General features: G+C 36.1%; 1 protein-coding gene across 12 annotated transcripts in view; it reads left to right on the top strand.

Annotated features, from left to right (window-relative positions):
- LOC106868038 (serine/threonine-protein kinase 26) overlaps nt 1-20,215 on the top strand; it is a 152,744-nt gene that overhangs the window by 56,102 nt on the left and 76,427 nt on the right. The window contains exon 1 of one of the 12 annotated variants that reach the window (XM_014913147.3): nt 127-1,120. The exons of the other annotated variants lie outside the window; for them this stretch is intronic. Coding sequence (XP_014768633.1) covers nt 794-1,120 — 327 coding nt within the window. The 5' untranslated portion in view covers nt 127-793. Of the gene's footprint in view, nt 1-126; nt 1,121-20,215 lie in introns of those variants that run through there. 12 annotated transcript variants of the gene reach the window in all.

Below are 20,215 nucleotides of genomic sequence, written 5' to 3'. Positions count from 1 at the left end.
TGATAATTAGCAATAATTAAACGTAAATAAACGAAAATATATGAAAAAATCTTGCATATTTCCATTCCTGAATTTCAAACATTTTGCTTTGATTTTCATTTCCTTTTTTTTCCTGGATACGATTGCAAGTAGGCAATACATTTCCCTTTGACTTTAAAAGTTACTGCAAAAGATTCCTCCTAAAAATTGGATCGTCTCTATCACTGACTCAGAAAATCTTATATCGTCCCAACCAACTTACATTTAAGAGCTTCTTTTCTGTGGAGAGACAAGAGAGGTTAATAACCAGAGTTAAATCAAGGACATTCGACAATCGAATAATTATCAAAAAGGAAAAAAAGAAGAAAGAAAGAGAAAAAGAAAAAATATTTGATTTTCTTCAAATCTGGTATTAATTTATACTGGAAGACTGAGAGGGATACAGTGAGAGGCTTATTGGATGATTTTTTTTTATGCGTTCTGATTGTGTGAGATAATTTCTTTTAAGGACACACACACACACACAAAAATAGACAATTTTCACAAGGATTTTATTGAAACAAAATATTGAATTTTATTGTGACTTTCGCATTGTGAAAATTAATTTTTTCCCCGATTTCTTAATGATATTGAAGTAAATTCGCTGACGAAAGAAAAAAGAGTGAGAGAAAGAGCAGAGTGAGAGGGGTGTTTTAGTAGTATTTAGTTTCGAAGTCGTGACATAACAAGCTACAACGCTCATAAAAAAAATAATTACACGTGTTGAAAGCATTTTTTTTTTAATTGAAAGGGATCTCATAAATTTTCAAGAAGAATGTCTTTGAAGAAATTGCCAATAACACCTACCAAAAAATATAACTTTTTTCAAGATTTCACTTCAAATGGAAGTATAAAGTATAACTTCCCGTTAGTTGAATGTTTCAGTCCAATAATTGATGTAGATGGTCCGGAAATAGACCAGAACAATAATAACAAGATACCTGATTCACTTTTAAACGAGAATATTTCTAAGCTCGATAATGATGAATCGTCCGATGCTGTGATTCTAGTGACAAAAGCAAACATCGAAACAATGGATGCACAAACGAAAATAGAGTTCTTTAAGAAACGTGCTTTAGAACGAGCTCGAGTACGCCAACAGGTTCGTATAAAATTTACAAAAATATTTTCACATGTGTGATAGATATTCTTAGATATTCATTATGGAAGGCAGAAATGTAACTTCGTGAAATCATGTATATTTTCTTCAGTACTGTTTCAGCTATATATATATACCTGATCACATTCTAGAAGACATTTTTCTCTGTTACTACACTACTGCACATATATTTTCAGAGTGTTAGCTAGTTGAGTTAACAGTCTGTTCATGCCACAAAAAGTACAAGATAAAAATATATGTAAACCTGAATCTTATCCTGTGTTTATACATTACATGTCTGTGCGCATGAGTGTATTTGTGTGTGTGTGTGTGTGTGTGTGTGTATACACACAAACATATCTCTTTTTTCCTTTGCTATAAAATCTCTCTATAAGATGTTGAACTCCTTTGATATCACTATTGATTCTGTGACACAAACTTCTTGTTTTAAATTAAAATCTTTCATCAAAATTTCATGTTTAATTTGTTCAGCAGAAATGTAGAAACAAAAGAGTTAACAGCTCACTCGTGCGGGGGTGATAATTACATAAGCTTGTGAAATACATTACATCGATGTGTATCCTTTCAGAAGTGAGTGTTACTTTGTGTCCACAGAGACTATACACTTGATTTTTACTTGCTCAGATTCCCAAATCTTGTAAACTTTTAAACAAGGCTGATAAAAGAGTTACCTGTCTGAGCTCAACATATTACACACGGGAGTTGCTACGGAAAGTCAAAGTCCTCCTTAATACTGATGCATTTTAACGGTTCAGTTAATGACCTCAAAAGTGTTGATAATCAAGCCAAAATCGTCAATCATTTCGGTCTGGCTTGGACTTTGATCAATGTGTTGTTTCCTGGATATAAGTCACGTGGGATGCCTACGAAGTTACAATAATTCTTCCGGCGTTGAAGTTGACATAGAAGACTCTGCCAGCAGGTGAATGTCTTATTGTACATAGAGGGATCGAACGACAATCAAAGAATGCATTTGTATTTGTGAATATGTGCATGCTTGTTTGTACTTAAGAGAAGGCACGTGCATGTGTGTGTGTGCGCGCGTGTGTGTGTGTGTGTGTGTGTTCGTGCGTGTGTTCGTGCGTGCGTGTGCTTGCATTTATGTAAATACGTATATATATACACACATACATTCCATACATACGTATATATGTGTGTGTGTGTATGTATATAATGTATGTATGTATGTATGTATGTATGTATGTATATATATATATATATATATAGGTTTGTATGTATGTATGTATGTATGTCATTATTCAGTTTTATTTCAAGACTTCTTGCCAATAGAGAGAGAGAGAGAGAGAGAGAGAGAGAGAGAGAGATTCGGTCTCTAAACTAGATCCAAGGCTCCTTCATTAAAATTTCAACAACTTCAACAGGGTATTTTTTTACATGTATGTATATGTGCAGTATTTGGAGTCTGTGCATATATAGATTTGTATGTTTTGTTTTATGTATGTATTCTCATACATATAGTTGCACGTCTAGACTTGCGTGCATGCTTGTCTGTCTGTCTGTCTGTCTGTCTGTCTGTCTGTCTGTCTGTCTGTCTGTCTGAATGTATGCGTGAATAAATGCATGAATAAATGCATGAATGGATGAATGAACGAATGAATGGATAGATGGATTACTGATAATTAATCGAACCAACAAGAGAAGCTCTTCCTTGGTAACCTGCTAGAAATAGCTGCTAAATCTTTCTTAAATCATAAGCCATCCATTAAAAAAAAAAAAAAATGAAGAATTAAGAGACAAACTGGATAACATGCAGACGGAACTGCTATAGTTAGAAAGCCTTTTGCTATAGGTCTGCCCATTCAGAGCTCACTAAAGCGTAACTCTCAAACAATTGATAATTATTTCATCATTTTAGAATAGTTGCAAATCCGAGGCAAGAGGGTTGGAACCAAATGCTCAAAAAGATTAAATACAAACCATACTACTGTCTTAGCTACTACTGTTGTTTAATCATTATTCAATGTTATTTGTTATATTTTCCTTTGGTGTTTTAGCAAATAAACAACACGTTATGGCAATTAGTTATTTTACAGCAAGCCATGCGTAACGCTTTAGAAACGTGTTATTCGAGATTTTTGCTATTTTTCTCTCTATTTTTGAACACAGGGTAGAGATACTAATATTTCAACTGACACGCTTCTTCCTGAGATAGTTGGAAATGAACAATACAAGCTGAACAAATTAAACATGAACAATACAAGCACAAACAAACAAGTTGTCGTGCTCAGAATTTTAAGCCATGTTTCTATAAAATGATAAAGGTCATGTTTATATTTTTGTCATTTGGTTTCTTGGGCTGGCTGGGTGGGTTGTGGGTGTGCGAATTCATCTACTTTCGTCGGTTGTCGCAAGCAAGTAATTGTATCGTGGGCTTGACAGTAAGCAAAAATCCTATGATTCCGTTTACCTGCTATATCAGTATTGAAGGTGGTCAACTGGGTGAATCGTTAGTGCAGCGGATAGATTGTTTTACACCCATCGTTCTGGTTCTCTTCGTCTTGAGTTCATACCCGGCCGCGATCAACTTTGCCTTTAGACTTTTCGAGATCAATGAATAAAGCACAAGTTGTGTACTGTTGTTGATTCTCCTCTCACTTCTCTCTTTTAGAAATCAGTCTTGGTCGGACTTGGAGAGGGATGGGCTCCGCCAGGTCTAATCAATACACGCTGTATGTCGCGACGGTGCTCCTACGATTCTGTCAAAGAGTTGAGAGCTGTACGGACGGAGAAAGCATAGCGTTGGTAAAGCAAAAAAGCGACCGACTCAGTGATATAATAATGACGAGGGTAAAATACCGAAGAGTATCTGCTGCCTGGACACTTGCCCAGTAGCCATATTGGCCACCCTCCCTTAAACATAACACAGCCTTGACTACAACAAATATATGTATATAAAGTGACCACCCTGTGCAGTAGCTATATTGACCGTCCTCCTTCATTAAACGTATCTTAGAGCAAACACATACATATAAGATGGCAGCCCTGTGCAGTAGCCATAAATGGCTTCCCGCCTTTCTTAAACTTGACTACAGAAAACACACGTATATAAAAGTGGTCACTCTGTGCAGCCCTCACAACTCGCACACCCTACACTACACCACCGTACAGTTGTTAGGCGGAAAATTTTATAAGTTATAAAGTGCACTACACATACTTCACGTATAATTTATGAACTCGCTTCAATTAATGATGGGTTTTTTTTTCAATATTTTCCTTCGCCGTGACCTGGCTTCATGGAAGTCTGTAATTACTTTTCTTTTCCTCTTTCTCTCCCTCTCTCTCTCCTTTTTCACTCACTCTCTCTCCTTTTTCACTCACTCTCTCTCCTTTTTCACTCTCTCTCTCTCCTTTTTCACTCACTCTCTCTCTCTTTTCTCCTTTCTTTATCTTTTCTGTCTAGTGGAATTTCATCCGTCTTTACATTCAATGTTCAAATTCAGCCGAGGTCGACTTTACCTTTCATCTTTTCAGGGTCGATAAATTAAGTACCAGTTGAACATTGAGGTCGATGTAATCGACTAGTCCCTTTCCCCAAAATTTGAGGCCTTGTGCCTTTACTAGAAAGTATTATTATTGTTATTATTGCTATTATTATTATTATTATTATTATTATTATTATTATTATTATTATTATTATTAGGACAAATGTGGCCCTATGGATTGTTTTGAGTTTTCGGTTCATTAATGAAAAGCTTTTAATAGCGAAGACGTTTAAGATGTCAAACCTCATACACCTTAACATTAGCACTGATGTACCTCACAGGTTGTTTATGCATTTGAGATTTCCCTTTATGAGATTTGAGAAAATTTATTATGGAGTAACAAGCTTTCAATGTAGGCAAGTCAATTACGACAAACTCATATCCCTAACCCTTTACAGCTTTTGAAAAGTCAAATGTACCAGAACACTTTCAAATACCATTAAAAAAATGCTTCACATAAAATTATGATGGCACGAAGAGAAACAAAGACAGCATGAGTTGTAAAAAAAGAGCAAGCATCATTTGTTACTCTTTCTGTTTTTAAGTTCTTGAGATGACAGTTTTATTTCGTGTTTTGTGTAATAAATATATAAATAACTATTTTAGATAGTCGCTCAGATGGCAGTTAAATAAATTGAAATAAACCTTTCAAGAGTGAAATAAACTTCTATTGTTATTAATCTTTTAAAAAACCAACCAGTTTTATCCAGCACATACCTGTTTGATCTTGTTCTCCTTTTATTAATCTTGAAATAAGTGAAAATTACGAAATAGATTCTATTCTATTGTAAAACTATTGGCGAGGAGGCGGCACTTGATCTTACTTATTACTTTCATTAATTTCTTTGTTTTGTGTGTGTATGCGTTTACTAAATCTACTATTGTCAATATGTTTGTTTTAATCAACACCAGATCAAGAATGAGGAAAAGAGAATCATGGGTGTGGATAATAAAACTGACGAGATATTTTAAATACAACATTGATTACACATATTTTTTAATGCTAAAAATCACGTCATTTTTGTCTCCTGATAACCTATCTAGATTAAAACTATACAAAAAGGAGAAATATAACACTTCTAAGAAGATAAACAGAGAATTTTAGCCAATGGGAAAAAGCGGAAACTAAATATTGTGAGGCAATTAATTTAGAGTTCGGATCGACACAGTTTCACGTTTCATTAATACTCAAATAATTGTACGTTTGGCACAAAATAAAATGTTAACGGGATAGACCTGTTTTAAAACTAATTGTCGCTATTGTTTTCCAGAAATATACAAAATGGGTATTCCGAATAATCGAAAGGAATATGTAAATTATTAGATGCCATTATTACAGACAGAACCATTAGCACGCCGGGCGAAATGCTTAGCGGCATTTCATCTGTCTTTACTTTCTGAGTTCAAATTCCACCGAAGTCGACTTTGCCTTTCATCACCTCGAGGTCGATAAAAAAATGACCAGTTGAACACTGAGGTCGATGTAATCAACTAGCCCCCTTCCCCAAAATTTCAGGTCTTGTACCTATAAGAGAAAGGATTATCACAGATTATTACAGGTTGGACATCATGATTTTAAAAATTATTGCGCTAACGTCGTAAAAAAGAAAACTTTTCTTATTAAGAAAAATTTTTAATTGCAAATTGATACATACACATACGCTCGCGCACGCACATACACATACATACATATGTATTTACTTTTTATTTTTGTTTCATTCACTGAACAACAGCCATGCTGGGGGTACTGTCTTGAAAGGTTTAGTCGAGCAAATCAAAACTAATACTTATATTTTTAAAGGCTGGTGAATATTCTGTCAGGTTCTTTTGCTGAGCCACAAAGTTTTGGGGACGTAAACAAACCAACAGCGGTTGTCAGGCGATAGTGTGGGGATACCAACACTAAGACACACAGACACGTGTCTGTGGAGTGCTCAGCCACTTGCAAGTTAATTTCACAAGCAGGCTGTTCCGTTGATCGGATCAACTGGAACCCACGTCGTCGTAATTGACAGAGTGCCACGACATACATACATACATACATACATACATACATACATATATACATACATACATAACGTGTGTATTTCTGATGTAAATCTCTGAGTAAATTCAGAGTAGATAGTCTTAGAGTATTCAGCAAAGTGATGCAAAACAAAGGTATGGTTCTGAGCTGTGGTTTCAAACCCCAGTCAAAACCGTTTCCTTTCACTTCATTTAGGATATTTGAAAGACATGAATATTAGTATTGTCCCTCTCTTAAAAAGAAGCCCATTCACCTTTACACACAATATACATATATTTTCTCTTCCCTATATTTTGTCGAATTCAGCTATATCTGCAATAATACATCATGATTAATTCAATCCATATACACCTTTCCTTTAAAATATGTGGCCTTGGGCCAATGTAGAAAATCACTATTTTCTTGATGGATTTTTCAGCATTAGAATATTCTTGTAGTGTCTTATTTTCCTTAACCTTTTTCTTTATAACCTCAGCTACTTCCCACCTCCATTTTAGAGGGAGAGAGAGACAGAGTGAGAGAAAAGAATTCTGTGTAATGTCCATCATCTAGTATTTTCGATGTTAATTTTTTTTGATTTCACGATCAATTTGCATTTCATAACGAACGCCTACAAATTGGTATGGGAGGTGGAGTAACTCACTGTGTATTTAATAAAACAATACACTATCACGTTTTCAGCTTTATGATTTATTTTCTACTTTATTTTCAATCTCCTTATCCGTAAAACACACACACACACATGTCCATATACATACATACACGTCCATACACATACACGTTCATACACACACAAATACATATGCACGCACGTAAAAGATTTTTTTAAATTGCAAATATCTTCTCTGCAGTAGTTTATGGCGTAAGATTATTGTTTTATTTGAATAAAAAGAAGTCGGTTGGTTTGCTCCTTCATTTCATCCAATCATTTCCTCCTTTGATAAGTTTAGGTTACAGCATTCAATTTATTATTATTATTATTATTATTATTATTATTATTATTATTATTATTATTATTATTATTATTATTATTATTATCATTATCGTTGTTGTTGTTGTATTTTAAATATCGAGCAACCATCTTTTTTTTATATTTCTTTCTTGATGCTTCTCATTCTGTCGCTTCATTGGCTGTTCACTAAGAAATAACAAACGAATAAAACCAATAATCGAATCCTTCTTTAGCAAATATTAATCAATGAGACATTCATTCCAAATAAGTTCGATATAGCCGATAGTGATTGCTTTAAAGGTTTGCTGATCTAATAATGCAACAGCTTGATATATCTCGTGAAAACAAGTCGTTAAGCCGGTTGCTCTTTCTTAGCCGTACTTTCGGTTTTTAGAAGGAAAACACGTCATGAAACTTATGAAGTAAACATATTGATTTCTTAAGACTAAATGTAAACAATCTCTCTTGACATAAAAGGAAAGGAAATGAGGTGTGGTGACGTTCATACATAATCTCTAGGGAATTAGCGACATAAATGAAGAGGAAATTTTTGGTCTATTTTATATGATAATAAAATAATAATTTGAATAGTAGAGCATTTCCTTTTTTTCTTTTTCTTTTCTTTTTTTTGATAAATTCACAATGTCCCCGGTTTTGTATTTCGACATCCTTAAACTATTGATTTAGTCTTGGTAAACATGAGAATTGTTTCAATGACTAAAAGATTGCTGAGAGAGAGAGAGAGAGAGAGAGAGAGAGAGAGAGAGAGATAGCGAGTAGAAATGGGTCAACTTGTCCTTACTTGCCTTCAAGGAATTCATTCTCCTATTGTATTTATATATGTTATAATCCTAGTTTTGTTTTCTTTTTATCTAAAAGCTGTCGTCAGGTCCGTTTTATACGAACAAATAAATCAGTGTTATTTCCTTTCTTTTCTCCAGAAATGTTCAGAAGCATTTTTACATCTACTGAATTTAGTTTTTCTTTATTATCATTCCTTTTCAGACATAGTGTGAAAGCAATTGGCTTGTTCTTATTCATCTTTATTTCCAAGTAAAAACCCAACCTGTTTAACGTTGTCACATTAATTTAACAATTGTATCACATCAAAGCTTAGAATAAATAATAATAATAATAATAATAATAATAATAATAATAATAATAATAATAATAATAATAATAATAATAATAATAATAAATGCCCTGATGCAGTACCAGACAGTGATTCTCATGGGTTCTGATCTTAACTGATTGGAAGTATTATCCTGTACATTGTTTTGTCTTGTTCCAATACCACGGATTTGCTTGTCAGTTGTTTGATCTAAAACAGTTGAACATGTCCCTTACTGGCTGACGATATGTGCATCCCTGATCACGAGCAGAAGTAGTAGGGTGGATCATAGCCATGTATAGAGAAGAATTCTTTGGGGTTTGGATAATTCACCTCTGAAAACATAGGTGTTTTGTTCAACATCTTTAAACAACTCTTATTCAGGAACCTTTTGAGCGGGATAGGCTACTCGACCCGAAGAAAATTCTAACTGGGCCTCCACCTGCAAGGTCATGCGCTGTTTATCTTGATATGAAATCACTATGTCGCGCACATATGGTTGTGATGCATGTGCCTGGTACCCCTATCAGACGGGTAGGTATGATGGGTATACTGGGCTTCGTATATTTTAACCCAGTGTCACTTTGATGGCATGCTCTGGTCTCTCACTCAATAATGATAATGATAATAATAATGATGATGATGATGATGATGATGATGATAGTAACAATAATAATCCTTTCTACTATAGACACAAGGTTTGGATTTTTGTGGGGAGGGGGACGATTGATCACATCGATCCCAGTACTTGACTGGTACTTAATTTATCGAGCCCGAAAGGAAAAAAGGCAAAATCAACCTCGGTGGAATATGAACTCAGAACGTAACGACGGGCGAAATACCGCTAAGCATTTCGTTCAGCGTGTTAACGATTCTGCCAGCTTACCGCCTTGAGAATGACAGGCAAAGTCGATCTCGGCGGAATTTGAACTCAGTGCATAAAGACGGACGAAATGCAGATAAACATCTTGCCCGGCGTGCTAACGATTCTGACATAATAATAATAATAATAATAATAATAATAATAATAATAATAATAATAATAATAATAATAATAATAATAATAATAATAATGATAATAATAATATGAGATCCTGAGAGGGTGCTATTACTTAAGGTCGGAGTAAATTTGGGAATAATAGTGGCTAAGAGGTGGTTCCACACTTTTCAACCAGCGTCCCACTACCGGATGCAGTTTAATGGCATATCCAGGACAATACATACATACATACATACATACATACATACATATCAGTGGTGGAAATCGAAATGGAGCATGGAAACCATTCACAGAAAAAGAAAAAAAAAAGGATAAATAAAGAAGGAAATGTTCTGGTCAGCCATGGAGACCAGAGTCCATGTTGTTACATCGCGTTTAAAGACCAAGAAAGATGTCTGGGAATTGGAGGAAAAGTTAAGTCTTCGAAGTAGATGGCCTCGCGGTGTTTGTTTCGGCTGTCTGATTGAGAAGGGAAGGATACAAACTGGGAATGGCGTTTTGCGAATTGACGAACGAAAGGCAAGTTCGATTTAGTTTGTTTTGAGCAATATTGTGAAGTTAGTTGACAAATCTCTGTAGATTTGGAATCTTCTACTAGTCATCTTTGAACGACTGATTTCATAGACAACAAGTGCTATCTCTTGGGTGACAAGAACTAGCAACCATGACATGAAATTATGCCAAAACCATTTGGTGGCTGCCAAGAAAGTCTCTATATTCCTGTTTCAGTTTTTGTTATTATTATTATTATCATTATTATTATTATTATTATTATTATTATTATTATTATTATTATTATTATTATTATTATTATTATTATTATTATTATCACTATTATTATTATTATTATTATTATTATTATGATCATAAGCCAAACAAAAATATATTTAGAACTCCAATATCTTATATATGCCGAACCTAAAATTCTAGACATGTATATTCATTCTAAACACAATTCCCAAATCAAATTATAAACTGCAGCAGAATCAAACATAAGAGTGTTTTCTTCTTTTTTTTCATTCTTGTTATTCCTTTCTTTTTCCTTTCTTTTTTTTTATGACAATTTTTCCCCCTTCGTATAGATCATGACTTTAACTTAGTTACGGCAATAATCTGTATTTTAAGTTCAAGAGAAGCTCTTCCTTTCCTCCCCACTAGCTCTCTATAATATATATATACATATATACATATCATATACATATATAAACATATGTGTGTGTGTGTGTGTGTGTGTGTATACATACTTAAGATATATGTACACACATGATGTATGTGTGCGTCTGTGTGTAATACAAACGGTGAAATAGATTTTAAGATTTATGCTGCGAGGTAAAAGAGGAGTTTTAACGTTTCAAGCCGATCCCTTCGTCGAAGAGAGGAAAAGCTAACTTGTTCTGAAGGATAACAAAATTGACACAAAATTTATTCCGCTGTTTAAAATAATTGGTATTACTTTTTATCGATGCAAAGTGCAGCATCGTTATTTTCCTAGGATTCCACTTCTTTCTTTCTTTCTTTCTTTCTTTCTTTCTTTCTTTCTTTCTTTCTTTCTTTCTTTCTTTCTTTCTTTCTTTCTTTCTTTCCCCTTTCTCTCCCTATAGCGACTATATAATAAACTTCTGTTTCGCTAGAGTGTAATGGAAGGCAGAAGGGAGACAGAAGAAAGAGAAGCAGCTCCAGAAAGGATAGGGAGGATGAAAGGCACAGTTGTGGTACTTGAATGAAGACCCCCGCCCCCGAACGAGAGAGGAAGGAGTGAAACAGAGAGACAAATGACTGGAGAAAGGAAAGAGTAAAATAAGAAAGAAAAAAGGAAATCGTGGATGAAAGTAAAATGAAGTAGTGGATATTTGCACGTTGAGCAAGTTTATCTTTGATTTATGAATTCAAAGTGTTCAATTTCAATAGATGAATAAGTATTTTGAAAACGACAGAGTATACTACTACGTGTGTTCAAGAGAAGTGATTTAACAATTGTGCTTTACTAGTCATTTAAATCAGACAATAACGATGTTGCCGCTTCCACCTACTGATTTAGAAATAAAGCCACGGGTTTATATTGGTCTGTAAGGAACAGAAAGATTCTGCTTTTATGCTTTGTATGCTTGCTACAGTGTACACGGGGACTAGATGGTGGTCTTGAAAGCTGCTGATGGATTAAGTCTCACCTAAGAACTAAGAACGCAAAAACCAAAATGAACATCACAAGGTCTCCCGTCCGACGCTCAAAGAATTTCGCCAATCTTTTATCCTTGAGCGATACTTTATTTACTAACCTCCAAACGAATGTATGATAAAGTTGACCTCTGCGGGATTTGAACTCATGCATAGCACAAAGAGCCGTAGCAAACAGAGCGCAGCATCTCGTCGGCGCTGACAGGGACTGGTAATTTATCTGATCAATCTCAAAAGAATAATAACAAAGATGATCTCGGTGGGCTTGAAATAATAACATGCTGCATGAAAATATACTGCGAGACGATTTGCTCTAGACTCTAACGGCTCATAATTTGCCGCTTAGAAAAGGGAAAAAAATGCAAGGCAATTTGCTCTGGATTCTAACGGCTCGGGTAATTTGTCGCCTATAAAATATCCTTATTGTACCTAGATTTCCCAACCTGTCATACATCTAAATATCATCTGGGCTGATGTCTTACTAAAGTACATAGAGAGAGAAAGAGAATAAGTTGGCGTAATGTACCTGTTTTTACTTTAAAATCTATCATTTATTTAAAAATCTATCACCTTGAAATTACTTCAACCAGGAAATAAAACTGCGTCGCAATCTCTACTTGTTTTTATTGGCTTACACTCCTTTCTTTCTCCAACTTCACCTCTCTCTCTCTCTCTCTCTCTCTCTCTCTCTCTCTCTCTCTCTCTCTCTCTCTCTATCTCTCTCTCCCTCTCTCTCTCTCGTTCTCATTCCATACTGCTCACGTCAGATCATCCAGCCATTTGACGCCGTTGTTTTGTCGAGAACACTTAAAGTCACACTGATATTTTTTTGAAGAGTGAATGTTATTTAGTGGGGCATACATATAATAATTCAGCGAAATATACATGAATTCAGATATACGTACACATATTTTGTAGTTGTAAAAATCATTTATATATCTATTGGTATGTATGAGAGCGTTTGTGCTTATATATGCATGTGCTTGCATATATTTATATGTATGTATGTATGTATGTATGTATGTATGTATGTATGTATGTATGTATGTACGTGTGTGTATGTTTGTACATATAGAGGATATATATATGTGTATATATATATATATATATATATATATATATAGAGAGAGAGAGAGAGAGAGAGAGAGAGGGAGAGAGAGAGGGGGAGAGAGAGAGATAGAATGATAGATAGATAGATAGATACATACATACATACATACATACATACATACACACATACATACATACATACATGCATACATACACATACACACATATAATTCCATCCATCCATCCATACATACATACAGACAGACATACATACAGACAGACAGACATACAGACAGACAGACAGACAAGCAGACAGACATACAGACATACAGACATATGGATGTAGAAATTGCCGAGCGGTTGCAAAGTTCGCTTAGAAATCATTAAGTCCCAGGATTGGTCCCATTTTATAACATGTTGAGCTAATGTATTCTACCGTAACTTCCGGTCGACCTAAGTCCCGTAGGCAAAATTGGGTACATAATAACTATATGGAAGCCCATCTGTTGCCTGTCCATGTATTTCAGAGGTTCAGAATTTTCACACATTTAGCCGAGTTGATTCTAGTTGAGGGTTTTTACACTAAGGATCCATGCGTATTTACACGTCATTACGGTAGTTCCAGTTGATCGAACAATTGGCATCAGAATCGCGGAAAGAGACAGAGGACCTATTTACTTTACATACATACATACATACATACATACATACAGACTGACAGACAGATTGTTATACATTTATACAAACATACATGCATTCATACACATGCATATATACATTCTTACATACATACAAATGTAGATGTCATCATACATACATACGTGGATATACCCATTCATGCGTAAATTCATGCTTAAATACTTGGTGATTGCTCCATCTTCACAGATGATTGCCGTCTATTTGTGCTTCGTCGCTGTCAATAGCATTTCTGACTTCCCGTCCGTGACCTCTTGGATGAACATTCAGTCCAATTGCAGATCTGCATAGTTTGAATCATAGGTAACAGGCGAAAGTTGAAACTTACTGTACGCTGCCAACTGATGTCTGCTCACGTTAACACTTCCGCCGACATACATACATACATGCAAACATACATCAAAAAGAACTGCTGTTAGGTTAGTTAATTCCGTGCTTGAGTTCACCGCATATCTACCGTGGTGGTCTACCACTGTTATAATGGAAAGAATCTACCTCACATGGTTTCGGGTTCAGTCTCACTGCATGGCACCTTGGACAAATATCTTCTACTAGAGCCTCGGGTCGACCAAAACCTTCAGAGTGGATTTGGAAGACGGAAACTGAAAGAGGCCTGTCGTATATATATATATATATATATATATATATATATATAAATATTTGTGTGTGTGTGTATGTGTGTGTTTGTCCCTTCGCCATCGCTTGACGACCGATGTTGGTGTGTTTACGTCCCCGAAACTTAGCGGTTCAGCATAAGAGACCGAGAGAATAAGCAGTAGGCTTACAAAGAATAAGTCCTGGGGTCGATTTGTTCGACTAAAGGCGGTGCTCTAGCATGGCCACAGTCAACTGACTGAAACAAGGAAAAGAATAAACAGAATACACAACCACGCATACATACATACATACATACATACATACATACGTATACATACATACATACATACATACATACATACATACATACATACATCCGTGTTTAACAATCCTCTGAAATAAGTGAGACACTGCTGAAAGATGTGCAATGACACATGATCACAAAGCATTTCTATAAATGGACATACACTAAAACACTGGTATTCCTGAAGACACCACTGGCAAATACATATTAACACGCCTGGTTACACACGATTAATTTGCAACATAGAAGAAGCCTAGAAGAAGTTATCGTCACAACACTTATATATACAAATACGCATGCGCATGCACTCATACGCACCCAACATTTATTTTCTCTTTTCCTCTCTCTCTCTCTTTCATCTCACTCTTCTCTCTTTCTCTTTCTTTCTCATTCCCTCTCTTTTACACACATATCGAAAATCGAAAGCCAGCAATACATTAAACATTTTAAGTCTGTCGGTTTCAAGTAATGTTCAGTTATTTTTGTTGTCAGATTCACCGCGAAAGCGATTGAAGCTATCATTTGATTCCAATGAGTGGCTTCTCACTCTAATGGGATAATCTCTTGTGGCTGTCAGTTCACAGGATGCACGACTGCTGTGTAAACGATCTGGATTTAATTTCAGGCACGGCACCATTTCATTACAGAGTTTCTCTCTGTTATGAAAGAAAGAATTATATTAAAATCTATATTCCTAAGCATCCATCTAATTGTTCTGTTGATAGGGAAATAAAATTACTCACTGGCCTTCTCCCTTATACACTTTTATACGAAACAACCACGATATATTAAAACAGACATGGGCAAACTGCTGCCCGCGGGACTTTCTGAATGGCACGCCAACGAAAATTTATTTTGAATTTATTTTTTTTAGTAGTGCGATCCGCCTGATGATCAACCATGGCTCGTGCATTACGTTCTCGGGGGGTGGGGGGGGGGGGGGGTGGAAAGACCGTGCCTATTTTGTTAGTCCAGTACCGATTTGTAGGCAAGTCGAATTGGCCAGCACTTGTTCTTAAATCTTTTGTGGCTGACGTAAACAATGTGAACCGCATCCCCTTTCGTTTTTTTTTTTTTTTTTTCACAGAATCACCCATTTTCGAGTACTGAGATTCTGATTCTTCAAAAAATACGGAGATAATCTCCGAATTTTTCTACGTATTTCGGAAAAAAATTTCTGAAAGAGTGAAAATTGAAGAATTTGGCATTTTAAAATGTCGCTTTTTTTTGTTGTTTTTTTGCAGAATCAGAATCTCCGTACTCGAAAATGGGGGATTCTGTAACCCCCCCCCCCCCCAAAAAAAAACGGAAGCGGGTGCAGTCCACATTCTTTACGCCCGCCATCTTTTGTAATTGTACTGAAACATGTGAAGTTTAACTTGAATTATCAGCGTTCTCTCAAATGAATAATGTCTTTTCAGTTAGGACATAGCACCCTCGTTGGATAAGATTCCAGACTATTTCCCCTATGACTCGTTATTTATTCTCATTAAATAGTTGCTTGCATGGAGTACCCTAAAGACTAAAGTTAGTGGATACTTTTCTAACTTGTCAAATTTATACACACAAGTACATGCATACACGAATGTGTGTTAGAAGGTATGTATGTATGTATGTATGTATGTATACGTACATACACACTTCGATTAACTCTTAATGATACAGAACTAAATAAACTGGAGTTCTGAGTTCAAATTCCGCCGAAGTCGACTCTGCCTTTCATCCTTTCGGGGTCGATAAGTTAAGTACCAGTTACGCACTGGGGTCGATGTAATCGACTTAATCCCTTTGTTTGTCCTTGTGTGTCCCCTCTATGTTTAGCCCCGTGTGGGCAATAAAGAAACAAGAAACGTTAGTACGCCGGGCGAAATGCTTAGCGGTATTCCGTCTGCCGTTACGTTCTGAGTTCAAATTCCGCCGAGGTCATCTTTGCCGTTCATCCTTTCGGGGTCGATAAAATTGAGTACCAGTTGCGTACTGGGGTCGATATAAGCGACTGCCCACCCCCCTCCCCCCCACAAGATTTCGGGCTTAGTGCCTAGAGTAGGAAAGAATACTTGTACACAAAGATGCAAACTTGCTAAATAACATCGCACAGTCATGTCACATTACACGTAAAAAGACTGACTGTATCTTTGCAGTTATTGAATGAGATGTTGATTAAAATGATATAATTGGTTTAAGATCTAATTAACCGTTAATGTTATGATAATTAATTTTAAAAGGAATATTCACGAAGAGGCAATGACTTCGGAAACAGCGCTATGCGTTATTAATGCTAAACGAGTACGCGTACATATATGTATGTATGTTATATGTATATACTTGTGTGTGTGTGCGCGGTGTGTATTTGTGCGTGTGTGCGTGTGTGTGTGTGTGTGTGTGTGTGTGTGTGTGTGTGTGCGTGCGTCTTGGAGGGTGTCCATGGAGATTTTTCTCTTTCTTCTAAAGAAAACAAATTTTCACGTTTGCAAATTCCAGTTACAGCTTTAGTGTCGTAAATTTTCCACCAACCTACTTGCCATATCTGCATTTCTGAAATTCTGTACTTCTTAATTTTTACCACCTTTAACGAATATTTGATTCTGCGTCATGTGATAGTGCTACAAACATAAATTTTCACTGATGTCAACTACAACTGTTTCGCTTGTATTCTAGAAGAGGGCCTCTTCGTTCTTGCATGCTTCAGTCAACCTATGGCGAAATTGTCTCCGAGTTGACTAGCAGCCGATCCCGGTAGACAATAATTCCATTCACTCCCTCCAGCATGCATCTTTGCACAAATTATCCCGGTCGTGCATATTTAACAACAACAACAAAGACGACGACAGACACAACATCATCATCATCATCATCATCATCACCACCACCACCACCACCACTTTTGGAGTTAGCGGTCAATTATGGCGACTGGTCATGTCATATATATATACATTTTAGCATACACACATATGCATATAAATAAGTATATATATATATATATATATATATATATATATATATATATATATATATATATATATATATATATATATATATATATATTTATATATATATACACACACACATATATATATATGTATATATATATATATATATATATATATATATATATATATATATATATATATATATATATATATATATATATATTATATGTGTGTGTGCGTGAGTGTATATATATATATATATATATATATATATATATCTTAATCCTCTTTGTCCCGTGTGTATATATATATATATATATGACTTGATCAAGGTCACAAAAATAGACTGCCGATTGTAAGAGGCGAGTGGAACTGATTACTATGATAAGTGTAGGAGAAAGCCGGGTGAATTTTGGACCTATCAGATTTTATGAGATTAGTAGTTTCTAAGTGGAGATTATGTAATACAAGAGTGTGGCTAAATCTAACTGTCAGCGCTCTGTAGTATTAAATATACGAAAATTGCTTATGATCACGCAATATAACACGTGCTTATGCATCTCATTCTCTGTCTCATGCACGCACGAGCACACATACACGTGATGCGCGCAATCACGCACATATATAAGTAAGCACTGAAGTGTGAACAAAGAAGAAACACTAGAGTACTCAATACTGAAAGTAGAGTTATATTTTGTATTTTACTGGAAACTGAAGCTTCGCAGATTTCTACTCCGAATTTCTCGTTTGCGATCGTCGGATAATTATCGTCTGAAGATCGTATGATAAACTTTGTGTAATGATTTCTGAAGTGAAGTTTCAGCTCCTAAAACACACGCGCGCGCACACGCACACACACACACACATACAGGATGTCCAAAAGGTGTACGCACGAAGAAATGGAATCGTAATCCTCAAGAAACATTTCGTTTGGTATTTGTGCACATTCTCATTCAATGGTTGCGGTTAATTCGTCGACTGATACCGGTCTTGTACTGCAAACCTTATATTTTAAGTATCCCCATAAAAAAGTCTAATGGTGTTAGGTCCAGTGCGCGTAGAGGGTATTCTACTGAACCTCTTCATCCAATTCACCTGTTTGGCAAAATCTCAAGATAGACCCATATATTTTTGTATAGTAGTGTGCAGAGGCCCAACTTGCTGGAAATAAAATTTCACATTCTTGAATACTTGGCATGACAGTTTGTTGAAGCAAGTTCAAGTAAATGGGACCAGTCACAGTACCGTCAAAAAGGATAGTCCAATTAATACTTTTGATAATAAAACGCACCATACTGTGTTGTGTGTGTGTTGGCACTCCATCGCTTACGACGTCGAGGGTTCCAGTTGATCCGATCAACAGAACAGCCTGCTCGTGAAATTAACGTGCAAGTGGCTGAGCACTCCACAGACACGTGTACCCTTAACGTAGTTCTCGGGAATATTCAGCGTGACACAGTGTGACAAGGCTGGCCCTTTGAATTACAGGCACAACAGAAACAGGAAGAAAGAGTGAGAGAAAGTTGTGGTGAAAGAGTACAGCAGGGTTCACCAACATCCCCTGCCGGAGCCTCGTGGAGCTTTAGGTGTTTTCGCTCAATAAACACTCACAACGCCCGGTCTGGGAATCGAAACCGCGATCCTATGACCGCGAGTCCGCTGCCCTAACCACTGGGCCATTGCGCCTCCGCACCAAACTGCAACACCTGGTAAATTAACATGATGCTTCTCCATAGTATGTGGATTCTCAGGTACCAGTAGAGGCAACTGCGACGGTTTAGTCATTCAATTCAAATGCTGCCTCATTAGTCCCCAAATAATCGTTGTTGGTAAGTGTGCATTTTCAAAACATATTGTCGAATACCACTCGTAAAAAAAACTTCATTTTTCGGTCCGGATCATCTTCAATTAGAGCATGGACTATTCCAACTTTTTCAATGATGGTGCTTCAAAATCGATGGGCGCTTCATTTTGAAATTCCTATCTCACGACAGGCTTGCCGCACAGATATTTTTGAATGCTGCTAACGTGTTTCTAGTACACTGCTTTGCTTTGTGCGGCTCGTAGATCTTTTCTGTCTTTCGGAACATATCTTCCACCAGCTTCAAAGTTATCTCTAATTCGCGTGATTGTAAGTCACCTAGGTGGATGTGTTTGAAACTCCCTTCTAAATCGTCTTTGCACTTTGACTACATTTTCAAACTTCTAGTAGCATTTTAGAACAAATTTCCTTCGTTAAGAACTTAATCTGGTCTTCTTCATTATTTCTAATGTGCAAAATGAAAATAGAAATGAACATTGAGCGAATAATCAGCTCTCAAGATGTGTATACACTTTCTGAGGACACCCTATAAATCTCGGTTTCTACATTCAACTTGCTTTTTTCTTCCTCTGTCATGCTGTGTGCGTGCCTACGTGCATTTGTGGATGTGTGTGTGTGTGTGTGTGTGTGTGTGTGTGTGTGTGTGTGTGTGTGTGTGTGTGTGTGTGTGTGTGTGTGTGTGTGTGAGCGCGATCTAAGGGTTTCTTTGTGAGCGAAGCGGACACCTGTGTCATATCTACTTCTGTATAGGAGTATATTAGAAAAATATTCCCACCTCAGTAAAACTAAAATGTCACATCCTTAATATTTGTCATTCTTTTCCACGAACTAAGTGTTTTAATGTAAGCATTGATTTCAATAAATACACTCCCATCTCTCTCTCTCTCTCTCTCGCTCTCTCTCTCATTCTC

This window comes from Octopus bimaculoides, chromosome 9 (genome assembly GCF_046866305.1).
Source record: "Octopus bimaculoides isolate indiv1 chromosome 9, ASM4686630v1, whole genome shotgun sequence".
In the NCBI taxonomy this organism is placed as follows: domain Eukaryota; kingdom Metazoa; phylum Mollusca; class Cephalopoda; order Octopoda; family Octopodidae; genus Octopus; species Octopus bimaculoides.
This window is presented reverse-complemented; position numbering and strand designations above follow the sequence as displayed.